We start from the raw sequence: 14,736 nt of genomic DNA, 5'->3' as shown, positions 1-14,736 counted from the left end.
AGAAACCAGTGAAACTTCCTCAGGGCTGGAGAAACATGACAATGGCTCTCCCAGCTGCAGTACCTGAGGGGCCTGTGTTTGTTTCATGCAGTGCTTAATTTGAGCTGGTGGTTTCTGGTGCTCGGCACCAGCACTTAATTGTCAACACTGGGGCTTGTGAGAGTCTGCCACAAGGTGGTGGTGTCTGACTACTTTAAAGATGACGACAACAACAGTTAATTATTAATTTCATATACATTAAAAATTACTATTACCTGCCACCCACGCCATTCTTATAGCTTTGGTGCCTTTAAGTAGTCAGACTTGTCACACCTGCAGGACTGTGATGGTTAGTAGTTGTGTTGTTCCTATCCTTGGCAGCATGCCAGGGGCAACGTGTGGGGCAAGCTTCAGTGGCCTCCTGATGCGAGCCCTAAAACTTAGGGCTTAATTTATGAGGCCCCTTGCGCCGCTAGAACCTCACTTTTTTGACGTTCCGTGGCGCAGGAGCCGGCTCGATATTTACCTGGCAGCACTAAGCTACTTTGTTTTGGTGTAATGATGCCTTGTAAATATCATTCCCTTGAACGCAATTTTCTGCTTTAAAGGGGCGTGCAATGGATGCTGCTGGGGGCGTTCCCAGCAACATCCATGGCTTTTTGACACGGCTCCACATTTAAGAGAAAACGTAACTGTGAGTCAGTGCCAACTTTACAACTCACCAGGGGAGGTGTAAGGGAGGCACAACGAGGAGAAATATCTTTATTTCTCCTCATTTTTCTTTTTTAGGACTCGCCTGAGCCAGTGCATGTGCTGGGCTGGCGAGACTTTTTGTGAGTGCTCACAAAAGTGCTACCATGGCCAGCCTAGAGCTACAGTGCATGTGCGCAGGCGCGCCGCGCTTGATTGCGATCACTTTCGCGGCCGCACGGCCGCTTTGATGTTCTCCGTGAGCCAGTTCTTTTTTTTTTCCTGTTTATTACTTCTATGTAGTAATGGTGGCACCCGTGCTTTAGCTTAAACATCTTAGGCTAAAATCGGGTACTGAGATTGCTTCAAATGTAAAGAAATAGACAATTCTTTACTTTTGAAGCAATCTCGGCACCCGACTTTAGCTTAAGATGTTTAAGCTAGAGCACAGGTGCCGCCATTACTACAGAGCAGTAATAAACAGAAACAAGCATTGGCATAGCCAATAGGTCTCGCTATTGGGACCTTATAAGTATTTAGTTATGCAACTGTTGCATGGCTAAACACTTATAAGGTCCCAAAAGAGAGACCTATTGGCTATGCCAATGCTTGTTATATGTGTACTGCACACTGCAGCACACATAGAAAGAGGAAAAAGCCTTTTGTGATTGTTTTTGTGCAGGAAGGTTTCCCTTCCTGCCGGAAAACAGTCATCACCGCAATGCAGGCATCCTTGCACCAAAGGAGCCTTTGTTGGCGCTCGGCAGCCCATTGTGCGCCGGCGCAGGGTGAAAGGCCAGGAATGCGCTTGCCGTATCAGATAGATACGGCGCATTCCTGCCCTTCTCTTTTGCCGTAGGGCAGCGCCGCACGTCAAAAACTCATAAACGAAGCCCTCACTGTTTACAATCTAAGCATTGGTTTCACGGTGAAGCCCATCAGTGCGATGTCGAATGATCGATTTTGCCCAGAAAATGGGCCCTGCGATGGTAGCGCTGTGACTTGCCTCTAATACGCAGCTGGGTTTTCATCATAGCTGAATGTAATAGTTCAGACAAACCAACCTCAAAATGCAATGTGTGTCTGTAGCAGCCAGGCCGAGGAAAGATGGCGGAGGCTTCGATCCTGCGGAGAGTTGCTACGCCTTTCAGGCTTGTTGTTAATGAACCCCTGGGTCGTTGGGCTTTCTTCAGGGCCTCTATTGTTCCATAATCTCCTATTTCCAATGGTAAGCAGCCGAACTAAAATGCTGACAGTGCTGCGAATTTCTCACACTTTAGAAGCATGCATGAATGTACAAACCCTAAATGGGAATTCCCCTATTCCTGTGCTGTTGGGCAGTACAGATATGTATGGTTTGTACATATGGATTGTACAAAATGATCGCCTCTTGGTTTGTTCAAACGCCTCCTGCTTCCACGCTTTCCACTCCCAGCAGTGGTTCATGTTAGAGAGATGTAAAGTCGCATCCACAGAATAAAAGGATATACATGGGCTTGTAAGGCTTTCTTTCTGGACGTCCTGTTTCATTATGATTAAATGTACAAAGAGTGATTGTCTCATAGAAAAACTGTCCGGGTTTCATCATTGTCCACCACCCCTTTATAGCGCCTTCAAGTCCTGGGGCGCTGCAGCGCTGGCCGCACCCCTCCTTTGAGCGCCACAGCAGCAGCTCGAACCTCAGATTTCTCATCGTTCTGGGGTTCTTTTGTCTTTCAGGGGTAGAGGCGGCTGAGAGGACCCAGAAACCGAGGTCAAGGAGAGGTCACCGACAAGATGACGTCAAAAACTGCGAAGAAGAAAGGTGAGAAGCGGGTGTGAGAGACGGTGAAAGTGAGAGAGGAGGGAAAACGGTGGAGAGAAAGGAGAAGCTGTGAGAGACGGTGAAAGTGAGAGAAGAGAGAGAGCTGGAGAGATAAGGAGGGTGTGAGAGGGGAGAGAGAGATGGAGAGAAGAGAGAGGGTGTGAGAGAGGAGAGAGAGCTGGAGAGAAGGTGTGAGAGAGGAGAGAGAGCTGGAGAGAACAGAGAGGGTGTGAGAAACGGTGAAAGTAAGAGAAGAGAGAGAGACAGCTGGAGAGATAAGGAGGGTGTGAGAGGGGAGAGAGCTGGAAAGAAGAGAGAGGGTGAGAGAGAGGAGAGAGAGCTGGAGAGAAGGTGTGATAGAGGAGAGAGAGAGCTGGAGAGAACAGAGAGGGTGTGAGAGACGGCGAAAGTGAGAGAAGAGAGAGAGAGAGCTGGAGAGATAAGGAGGGTGTGAGAGGGGAGAGAGCTGTAAGGAGGAGAGAGGGTGAGAGAGAGGAGAAAGAGCTGGAGAGAAGGTGTGAGAGAGGAGAGAGAGAGCTGGAGATAACAGAGAGGGTGTGAGAAACGGTGAAAGTAAGAGAAGAGAGAGAGAGCTGGAGAGACGGGAGATGGTGTGAGAGAAGAGAGAGAGCTGGAGAGACGGGAGAGAGTGTGAGGGAGGAGAGACAGCTGGAGAAAGCAGAGGGGGTGAGAGAGGAGGGAGCTGGAGAGAAGGGAGAGGGTGTTAAAGACGGTGAATGTGGCCGACGAGAGAGTGAGCCGGAGAGAAGGGTGAGGGGGTGAGGGACGGTAAAAGTGACAGACGAGAGAGCGAGTTGGAGAGAAGGGAGATGGTGTGAGAGACAGTGAAAGTGAGAGATGAGAGAGCAAGCTGGAGAGAAGGGCGAGAGTGTGAGTGATGATGAAAGTGAGAGAAGAGAGAGTGAGCTGGAGAGAAAGGAGAGGGTGTGAGAGATGAGAGAGAGAGCAGAGCTGGAGAGAAGAGAGAGTGTGTGAGAGGAGAGAGAGCTGGAGAGAAGAGAGAGTGTGTGAGAGGAGAGAGAGTGGGAGAGAAGAGAGAGTGTGTGAGAGGAGAGAGAGCGGGAGAGAAGAGAGAGTGTGTGAGAGACAGTGAAAGTGAGAGATGACAGAGATAGCTAGAGAGAAGGGGGAGGGTGTGAGAGAAGAGAGAGGGAGCTGGAGAGAAGCGAGAGGGTGTGAGAGACAGTGAAAGTGAGAGACGAGAGAGATGGAGAGAAGGAAGAGGGTAGGCGTTCCCTCGTAAAAACCCACTTATAACTGATGCAGTGAAACTTACAAGTGTTCACTGCGTCACTCTAAGCCTTGAATGTGTCAAATTTCCTACGCATCTTCAAAACAGGCATAGCAATTGACGTGGTGGCCTAACAGTGGGAATCGCCTCTGTTTTTTGACGCATTGCTGTAGTTGCGTCAGTCTTATGACCAACTACAGCAATTACTTTTGCACCATTTCTCACACATCCGTGGATTCTTGCGCCATGGAGCCCTGTATTGTAAATACAGCGCATCCATGGTATCGTAAGGGAATCTGATGCAGGCGCAAGAAATTTGACGCACCGCTGTGGATGCGTCAGTTCTTGTAAATATGCCCCAAAGTGTGTACGTGCCATCCGTGCCAAGCTTTGAGTAAGAAGGGATCTCCTGAAAAGCTTCAGATGTCAAAGATACCGACATGTGTGTGGATAGAAGTTTCCGTTGATTGTTATGGACCGATAGTAACTGGTCAAGACGTACTGGTAGTTATTGATGAGTGCTCCAGATTTCCAGAAGTGATGGCGCTGCCCAGCACATCTTCGGATGTGACCATCCTTGCTTTGAACAAGTTATTTAAGTCTTTTGGCGTCCCCCCTGTTGTGAAGTCAGATAATGGCCCTCTCTTCTCAGGAAAAGAATTCAAAGACGTTGCAAAAGAGCTGGGGTTTTAACGCCAAATCCAGTGCCCCGTGGCCACAAGCGATGTGTGGTTGAGTGCATCATCGTGTCACCTCCACACAGGACTATGACCTAGTCGCAAGCAGAGCTAATGCTTGGATGAATCCCACATAACCATTCCCCACCCTGTGCGGAATTCAACGCCCTGCGTATCCTGTGAAACCCAGCGAAGGACAAAGACAAGATGAAGCGTTGTATAGACAGATGTTGAGTAGCTCCGTCCTCCAGCCACAACAAGGTGAAAGAGTGTTTGTAAACCGAAGATGCACACTTTGATCCTTTTCCATATGTGATCATAGACCTCAGTGGCACATTGATGGTCATACCGTCGCTGGACAGTCGGTATACTTCCAGGCTCTGCAGAGAGAGGGCGCTGCACTGGGAGAGGAGAGTAGACGAGCGGAGAGCGCAGCCGGAGAGTACAGTGTAAAGGTCGGGCCCTTGGCCCCCATACAGTACAAATGACCACACGGACGCAGTGTTATAGTAACTAGAACTGGCCCTGGGCACATGCCTGGCCCCTTTTATTAGCAGGGTCACATGTCCAGTGACACCTGTGATGGAGGGGTGTTAAGTGAGTGTGGAAGCCAGCCCTTAGGAATGCCGGGTGGAAACACTTTACTGTGAAACACTTGAACATGTCCAGCCGGTCACTTCAGAGCCGAGAGAGCAGCCGGAGAGTGCACAAGCCGAGAGAGCAGCCAGAGAGTGCACGAGACGAGAGAGCAGCTGGAGAGTGCGTGAGTGGAGAGAGCAGCCGGAGTGCACACACCTGGAAAGCAGCCGGAGAGTGCATGAGCCGAGAGAGCAGCCGGAGAGTGCGCGAGTGGAGAGAGCGGCTGGAGTGCACGCGCCTAGAAAGCAGCCGGAGAGTGCATGAGCCGAGAGAGCAGCCGGAGAGTGCGCGAGTGGAGAGAGCGGCTGGAGTGCACGCGCCTAGAGAGCAGCCGGAGAGTGCATGAGCCGAGAGAGCAGCCGGAGAGTGCGCGAGTGGAGAGAGCGGCTGGAGTGCACGCGCCTAGAGAGCAGCCGGAGAGTGCATGAGCCGAGAGAGCAGCCGGAGAGTGCGCGAGTGGAGAGAGCGGCTGGAGTGCACACGCCTAGAGAGCAGCCGGAGAGTGCATGAGCTGAGAGAGCAGCTGGAGAGTGCACGAGCCGAGAGAGCAGCCGGAGAGTGCACAAGCCGAGAGAGCAGCTGGAGAGTGCACGAGTGGAGAGAGCAGCCGGAGTGCACTCGCCTAGAGAGCAGCCGGAGAGTGAACGAGCAGAGAGAGCAGCTGGAGAGTGCATGAGTGGAGAGAGCAGCCGGAGTGTACGCACCTAGAGAGCAGCCGGAGAGTGCATGAGCCGAGAGAGCAGCTGGAAAGTGCACGTGCCGAGAGAGCAGCCAGAGAGTGCACAAGCCGAGAGAGCATCTGGAGAGTGAATGAGTGGAGAGAGCAGCCGGAGTGAACGCACCTAGAAAGCAGCCGGAGAGTGCACGAGCTGAGAGAGCAGCTTCAGAGTGCGTGAGTGGAGAGAGCAGCCGGAGTGCACGAGCCGAGAGAGCAGCTGGAGAGTGCGCGAGTGGAGAGAGCAGCCAGAGTGCACTCACCTAGAGAGCAGCTGGAGAGTGCATGAGCCGAGAGAGCAGCTGAAGAGTGCATGAGCCGAGAGAGCTGCCGGAGAGTGCATGAGCTGAGAGAGCAGCTGGAGAGTGCGCGATTGGAGAGAGAGGCCGGAGTGCACGCGCTGAAAGAGCAGCCGGAGAGTGGATGAGCCAAGAGAGCAGCTGGAGAGTGCACAAGCCGAGAGAGTAGCCGGAGAGTGCGCGAGTGGAGAGAGCAGCCGGAGTGCATGTGCCGAGAGAGCAGCCGGAGAGTGCATGAGTGGAGAGAGCAGCCGGAGGGCACGAGCCGAGAGAGCAGCCGGAGAGTGCACGATCCGAGAGAGCAGCCGGAGAGTGCGTGAGTGGAGAGAGCAGGCGGAGTGCACATGCTGAGAGAGCAGCCGGAGAGTGCACGTGTCGAGAGAGCAGCCGGAGTGCACGTGTCGAGAGAGCAGCCGGAGTGCACAAGCCGAGAGAGCAGCCGGAGAGTGCGTGAGTGGAGAGAGCAGCCGGAGTGCATGCGCCGAGAGAGCAGCCGGAGAGTGCATGAGTGGAGAGAGCAGCCGGAGTGCCTGTGCCCAGAGAGCAGCCGGAGTGCACGAGCCAAGAGAGCAGCCGGAGAGTGCACGCGCCGAGAGAGCAGCCGGAGAGTGCACGCGCGAGAGAGCAGCCGGAGAGTGCACGAGTGGAGAAAGCAGCTGGAGAGTGCGCGAGTGGAGACAGCAGCCGGAGTGCATGAGCCGAGAGAGCAGCCGGAGTGTGCATGAGTGGAGAGAGCAGCCGGAGTGCACGAGCCGAGAGAGCAGCCGGAGAGTGCACGAGCCGAGAGAGCAGCCGGAGAGTGCGTGAGTGGAGAGAGCAGCCGGAGTGCACGCGCCAAGAGAGCAGCCGGAGAGTGCATGAGTGGAGAGAGCAGCTGGAGTGCACGCGCCCAGAGAGCAGCCGGAGTGCACGAGCCGAGAGAGCAGCCGGAGAGTGCACAAGCCGAGAGAGAAGCCGGAGAGTGCGTGAGTGGAGAGAGCAGCCGGAGTGCACACGCCAAGAGAGCAGCCGGAGAGTGCATGAGTGGAGAGAGCAGCCGGAGTGCACGCGCCCAGAGAGCAGTCGGAGTGCACGAGGCAAGAGGGCAGCCGGAGAGTGCACACGCCGAGAGAGCAGCCGGAGAGTGCACAAGCCGAGAGAGCAGCTGGAGAGTGCACGAGCCGAGAGAGCAGCCGGAGAGTGCACGAGTGGAGAGAGCAGCTGGAGAGTGCACAAGTGGAGAGAGCAGCCGGAGTGCATGAGCCGAGAGAGCAGCCGGAGAGTGCACGAGCCGAGAGAGCAGCTGGAGAGTGCACGAGCCGAGAGAGCAGCCGGAGAGTGCACGAGTGGAGAGAGCAGCTGGAGAGTGCACGAGTGGAGAGAGCAGCCGGAGTGCATGAGCCGAGAGAGCAGCTGGAAAGTGCGCGAGTGGAGAGAGCAGCCGGAGAGTGCGTGAGTGGAGAGAGCAGCTGAAGAGCCGCTGGCGATCAGAAAGCAACGGCCAAACCACCCTGGCTCATAGGGCCATATATTCAACCTCTCCATACAGGGCATTAATAAAGGGGAGACTATTCCGATGCAAATCATTTTGATCTATTCAGCACTTTATAACGGCTGTCATTATATACATCAAAGAGGATCGACCAGGTCATATCTCTGGTCTTCCGAGTCTCTTTGAATATTCGTAGCTGACTCCTGGTGCAGTCTGGCTCCACTGTCTTCTCACATTTTTCACCACTGAAAACTGTTGCTCTGTTTTCTAGTTCAATACCTATGCTTACTTAGGCTAGTAAAACTTCTCGTTGCGCCTCCCGGTACATCTGCTGGTATCTTGTGCCATCTAGAGGACAATGTTAGGTACTGCAGCCACACATCCGAACATATTCCCTCACACAGTCAGCACGTGACGTACTTCAATCATCCCGGTTTAAGAGCGATGCTGTTCCTTTCTCAACAAAACTGCAGCCTGCGGGTTTCTCAGTGTCACCCCCTGATTTTGTGGAAGGTGATCGACCCTGTTGGTTACGGTCCACGGCCGGACTGGGAAGAGAAACCAGCACTGGCAGTTCCACTCGACCGGCAGGGAGGGTTGTGGCACTGAGAAGCTCTACTTGTGAGCACCGCTGCCACTTTTATTTTGTTACAGGGGGTCGATATTGCAGCACTGCTTCAAAACCGGCCTCCAGTGACAAAACCGACCCCCAAGGCCGCAAAACTGTCCTCACCCATTCGGCCCACCAGGGAAACGCCTGGTTCCTCCTACGGCCAGTCCAGCCCTGTTAAGGCCCCTCCCGGAGCAGATCTTACCTACAGCTGTGTAGGCTCAGTCCTGCCAAGTATCACGCATCAGGTGTGACGCTCACTCATTTCAGTGCGGAGTTCCGCATCACCGCACTGAAATGCATTGTCACACATTTAGGCGCCACCTGCCAGCACGCGCCACCAGCCAGCGCCTGTGCACCGGGCTCTACTGCTCCCGAGAGACGTGCTGTGGGCTGAGCTCCTAAATAGTTAAATCCATCTGCTCTCAGCTCTGGAGTGGCTGAGAGCGCTACAATATATCAAATCTGCAGCCTGTGTCGCCTGGCAACAATTCGGCAATTATTCTGGCTGAGGTGCCGCAGCGCGGCTTTAAGTGACCCACTCGGACTCACTACATGCTGCCTATTACGGGGGGAGGGCTGCCCTCTCAGCAGTCGATACTACTGCTGTTAGTCACACTGTGGCACACCATGGGGGCCGGGATCAATATCTGGATGTGCCCGGTAGTGCCGTTACGCCCGGGGGAAGAGGAAGTGAGGCCGAAGCGGTGGGGGGTTCAATCTGAGACAGTCGAGACTCGAGTCTGCTCTGAATGATGGCCGCCCGCCGCGCAAGAGGCAGGATCGATTGCATTGCGGTGGGCGGCCGGCAGCGAAAAACTACTACTGTGGCTCAGGCTGGCCAGCGACGGTGGGGGCCGGGACGAGCGAGTCAGCAGCCTGGATTGAGAAGAAGAAGCCTGCTGCTGCTGCAGAGTGCATCGATTCATGCAGCAGCAGTGCAGTCACAGCTGGGGAAGAGTCTCTGAACTCTACAAGTAAGTGTTTTAATACTTATTACTGACTACATGAGTCATGATCTGAAAAAAATATTTTCACACCAAAATAGCATCGATCTTCCGGGGTTGCTCTGTCTGATCATCCTTCCGGAGTCAATGAGCCTGAGCCCTGGTTTTAGTTTATCCTGCAGTCTCACATGACTTAGCTTGCACTGGTGAGGGTTGCTACAATGTTTCAATCACGGCGCCACGTGGCAACGTTTCTGATCTCACGGTCACGCTGAGAAATCTCCCACTGATAAATTTACTTTTTGGCACTTAGCGCTTGATCCAGCAGAAAAGGGGCGAAATTTACATATCCTCCCTACGTCACAGACCCGTCATCACTCTTACTCATTCACGCATACATTAATTGGTGGGGCCCATAAAACCAACACTCGCACGTCTCACTCGTATCTGCACGCAGGAGGATGAGGAATCTGCTGGACATGTGGGGGGGACCTTATTACCTATGGAAGGAAATATTTACACTATCTACATATTATACATTGGCACTTATAGAATCCAAACTTTGACATCAAGGCACTCCACCACTTGGTCGACGGAACAATTAATTGGACTGGTTGATGATGATCTAAGACCAGCGAAAACACATTAAAGCTTCAGAATCCTTATCAAAATGCCTTACTTAAAGAACCACAAACTCATTTTCTGTTAATGTTTTAGTTTATCTAATTATTTGCTTTCAGTTGCATAGTGAGCATTTCGGTCAACAATGTTCAAATTTAAATAATCAACACAATTTAGCATGACATTTATATTTACCTATTCTTGCTATCAGGGTCTTTTCTCTGATTCTGTTAGCTCTGCATAACTCAAATCTCTTTTGATAAATTGTCCCAATAGAATGCAGGGCAAGACTCGAAGTCCGAAAAGTTCCTTCGCTCAGCACGGCACAGTCCCAAAGATATCCAAAGGACCAAGCAATCATGCAAGCAAGTCGATCACGCAAATTTGGGACACCCCTCCGGAACACACTAACTCTAACTCCCTATTCTACTATCCTTTTATAATAAATTCTAGGGAACATGTAACATTTACTGAACTGGGAAGAACTGTGATTGGCCAATCCTGCCAAAATTGTTATATGGTCCGATTTTCTCAGATTCTTGAGTTCCCAGGGAAATAGCTTTGTCATATTCTTAGCTTATATCGTTCTCATGCGAAAGGTCCGATGTATCGATGCGTTGACCTTCCGTTATAGGTGGTTATTGTTCCACTTGGCCATTCATGCTGACTGAAATCTGGCAGTCTTCCACGTTCCTTTCCTTGACAAGGAATACTGTGCTCTGAACAGAGAATGCCTGGAGATCTTCGGAGCCATCTGAGTCTGCGCAGTAGACATCGCGCTCACAGGACGGTGGCCACTTCCGAACTCCATCTTGAATATCATGGCCTGGTAGGCCCGAATGCCAACTTAAGCAAAACAAACATAAACATAATTAGTATACGGAATTGAAGATTCTAATGTTTAAACCCACACTAATCCCATTATATATTAGTATTTTCCTAGCTTATAACGACATATAAAGCAATAATACTCACCATTTGGTCCCATCAGGAACGCAAAATGTCACAAAAGCAACACAAATCATGCAATTTCTATCACAACACCTTCTATGGTTAATATGCGTACCATAATTAGTCATTAAAGTTATTCTGCCATGCAAATTGCTATTAGTCCCGCGTGTAATTCATGTTTATCAAGGTGCACTTTATTGATTAGTATACCACGGCACACAGTTAATATAGGTTAATATGTAAATTGATTACGTCATTAATATTTTCATGCAAAATAGAGAAGGTATACAAAATGTTGTTTTACCTGCTCCATCACGCTCAGTCAATCAGCTGCTCAGTGAGGCTGCCTTGCCCATGCAGCATGGTGCTTGCTGTCCACCAGAAGCTATCCCTCGAGTGAGTCCACGAGTCCAGAGTATATTGACTGACTCCTCCGCAATTATACACCTCTTCTTTTCTTTGCCACCATGGTTAGTTTTTGCCTGCCATATACTTCAACACGATGCCAGGAACCCCCTCGAAGCCAGTGACGTGTGAGCCCAGTAACGCACAATGACAGACATACATAGTTTTCCTCAAACACGGGCATTTGTGACAAAAGTTAAAGAGCTTCAGTGACGCAACGGACTTGGCACTCATTTTTGTAGACACGCGAAGCTATGGATAATTTGGCTGGGCGGCTCAGTCACTGGTCTGACGTGAACTCGGGGATCCCAGCAGTAGCAGGCATCCATTCATGGAGGCATCTAACGAGTTAGAGCAGCAGGGGCTCGACAACGTCAGTGCAGGACAGATGACTCCCACCTGGGTTCGAAGTTCGGGGAGGATGGGAATAGAGGTACACAGGGAAGAGAAAGGCAAAAACATAGAAACACGAGAGAGAGGGGAAAAGGAATCCCATGCTCTGATAAAGGGTTCCCTCTGTTTCGTTTTGCAGATTCCACCCTTTTCTCCTGCTGATTTCCCTCCCCACCTTGCTGCAAGTTTATATTCTCATTTCCATTTCCATCTTGTCCCTAGTAGGTTTCCACACTCTTTCTCTACTCTCAGGTCTCATTCTGCAACCTGCGTCAATCCTAGTCGCCTGAGAACTTCAACTAAAGAAGTGCCTGAGAGAGTGTCCTGTACCAGTCTATTAATCCTAAGTAAACACTTCTTTAGTGCTATCACCCAGCACATGTAATAAGCAATCAAAGTTTTTTAATGTCAAAGAACGCTTGTTGCCTGGCTGCGTCACTTTCTGCTGTTTTGCACCAGTTAACTTCTTAGAGTTTCTCGCTGCTCAAACTGGTGTCATTTCTCATATTTATATGTTTCCCTTGACTTCATCGCTTGATTTTGCTCATGAGAAAGTGTCACTCATAGTGGTTGAAGTGTCACTCATAATTACACAAACATTATGAAAATGTCACACATAGCGATCTGAAACCTTGGCAGCTATGGAGGCTGCCTCAGGGGACTGGGGGTGGGGGCCACTGACTGACGTCACTGCACTGCACAGGTATGATTGCTGATGAAGAGGTATGTCAGAGAGTTTGTGTGGCGCAGCACGCAGACGTAACCCGTACGTCACAACATGTATCTCGCGATCCCGGCTGGGTGTTGAGTCACATGGCCATGTCCATGATGTGGGGGACACAGCATGGAACTTGGGGTTGCGAGTGGTCTCTCTGAACCCCCATGTCAAGGGAAATAAAAGGTGGTAAAGCGCCACACCTGTTACCTGTTTCCAGGGACAAAGTATTCCAGGTTTGACATCAGGGACATCTTAAAGATTTTGTGGGCCCTGGGCCAGACGTATAGTGGGGGCCCCTGTTTGGAACAGTTTTGAGTTTATGATCCAGTTTCAGCTCTTTCATGCCCTCTTTGGCCGGGTCACTGACGGCGCACAGGTATTCTCGTCCAAATTCAAAATGTGTTTACATCTAATATACAGGGATAATGACATGTTTTTAATATTTTCACACAGCAGCCGCTCTCTAATATTACTGCAAATATTCTCCGTGACACCCTCCCATTTCTCATAGATGACGTTCGGTTTTGATCTAAAAGAAACATTTTTTAAAGGATGTTACATGAAACAAACACAACATTTCTCTGCAAAATGCCTGTAACAGACTCCCACGCATCACCCAGATTAAAAATAAATGAAAGTGAAAGGGTATTTAAAACAATCTGTTCAAGTACTATTCAAGGTCTTCAGGGCAGAACAGGGTTAGCTCCATCAGGGGCCCCCCTGGAGGGCTGGGGCCCCGCGCCAGCGCCCACTGTGCCCATGCGTTGAAACGTCTCTATTTGACATGGAGGACGGATCTCCAAAAGGGAGTGCGTGTTCAAACCATGCAGTAATACCGCACGCCTCGCAATACCACTTTGGGTTACACCGATGCTTGTGCCAGAAACCTTATAAAATACCTCTTATTATGGTGCCCGTTGTGCTTAGAAAATATTAAAATAAAATTCCGACATGCCATAATACCCAAAAGAAGGGGGTGGACCTTCCTGTCATGTACCAGGTATATAAAACCCCCCCCCGCAACACTTCCATGACCCCACACTCCTTTTCATGCACTGTAATTGTTTCCACCACGTATGGTGAACAGGTATCTTCCCAATAACCCTCTTGTGTTTGCACCTTATGAGACTGACAGAGTATGAAGCGCACCCTCTCACTCACTGCATACTGATGCCTTTGTGTTTCCACCAAGTGCTGGTGCCATAGTGAGTGTGCACCCTTCCTCATACACAGTGTCCTCTCTTGTGGTTGCACTAAGTGCTGCTGGCATGGTATAGTGAGCGTGCACCCCTCTCACACATGGTATCCTCTCGTGTTGGCATCAGGTGCTGCTGGCATGGTATAGTGAACGTGCACCCCTCTCACACATGGTATCCTCTCGTGTTGGCATCAGGTGCTGCTGGCATGGTATAGTGAGCTTGCACCCCTCTCACACATGGTATCCTCTCGTGTTTGCACCAGCTGCTGCTGGCATGGTATAGTGAGCGTGCATCCCTCTCACACATGGTATCTTCTCATGTGTATGCACCAGGTGCTGCTGGCATAGCATAGTGAGTGTGCACCCCTCTCACACACAGCATCCTCTCTTGTATTTGCACCAGGCGCTGCTGGCATGGTATAGTGAGCGTGCACTCCTCTCACACAATGTGTCCTTTCATGTGTTTGCACCAGGTGCTGCTGGCATGGTATAGTGAGCGTGCATCCCTCTCACACAATGTGTCCTTTCATGTCTTTGCACCAGGTGCTGCTGGCATGGTATAGTGAGCGTGCACCCCTCTCACACATGGTGTTTTCTCATGTGTTTGCATCAGGTGCTGCTGGCATGGTATAGTGAGCGTGCACCCCTCTCACACATGGTGTCCTCTCATGTGTTTGCATCAGGTGCTGCTGGCATGGTATAGTGAGCGTGCATCCCTCTCACACATGGTGTCCTCTCATGTGTTTGCAACAGGTGCTCCTGGCATGGTATAGTGAGCGTGCATCCCTCTCATACATGGTATCCTCTCATCTGTTTGTACCAGGTGCCTCTGGCATGGTATAGTGAGCGTGCATCCCTCTCATACATGGTATCCTCTCATCTGTTTGTACCAGGTGCCTCTGGCATGGTATAGTGAGCGTGCACCCCTCTCATGCATGGTGTCCTCTCATCTGTTTGTACCAGGTGCTGCTGGCATGGTATAGTGAGCATGCACCCCTCTCACACATGGTATCCTCTCGTGATGGCATCAGATGCTGCTGGCATGGTATAGTGAGCTTGCATCCCTCTCACACACATCATCCTATTTTGGGTTTACACCGGTGCTACTGGCAAGGTATAGTGAGCGTTCACCCCTCTCACGCACTGTATCCTTTCATGTGTTTGACCAGGTGCTGCTGGCATGGTATAGTGAGCGTGCACCCCTCTCACACACAGTATCCTCTCATGTTTGCACCAGGTGCTGCTGGCATGGTATAGTGAGCATGCACCCCTCTGACACACGGTATCCTTTCATGTGATTGCACCAGGTGCTGCTGGCATCATAGAGTGAGCGTGCACCCTCTCACACATGTTATCCTCTCGTGTTT

At 51.0% G+C, this 14,736-nt stretch overlaps 1 protein-coding gene across 5 annotated transcripts in view; it reads left to right on the top strand.

The window, feature by feature from the left end:
• The window catches only part of LOC146788809 (uncharacterized), a 397,685-nt gene that overhangs the window by 106,374 nt on the left and 276,575 nt on the right, over positions 1-14,736 (top strand). For all 5 annotated transcript variants that reach the window (XM_085630389.1, XM_085630386.1, XM_085630388.1 and 2 more), the window contains exon 2: positions 2,389-2,473. In XM_085630389.1, the coding sequence (XP_085486515.1) occupies positions 2,446-2,473 (28 nt within the window). In that variant the 5' untranslated portion in view covers positions 2,389-2,445. The remainder of the gene's footprint in view (positions 1-2,388; positions 2,474-14,736) is intronic.

Source organism: Triturus cristatus, chromosome 10 (assembly GCF_964204655.1).
Source record: "Triturus cristatus chromosome 10, aTriCri1.1, whole genome shotgun sequence".
NCBI lineage: Eukaryota > Metazoa > Chordata > Amphibia > Caudata > Salamandridae > Triturus > Triturus cristatus.
Note: the sequence above shows the minus strand (reverse complement) of the source record. Positions and strands in the feature narration are given on the sequence as shown.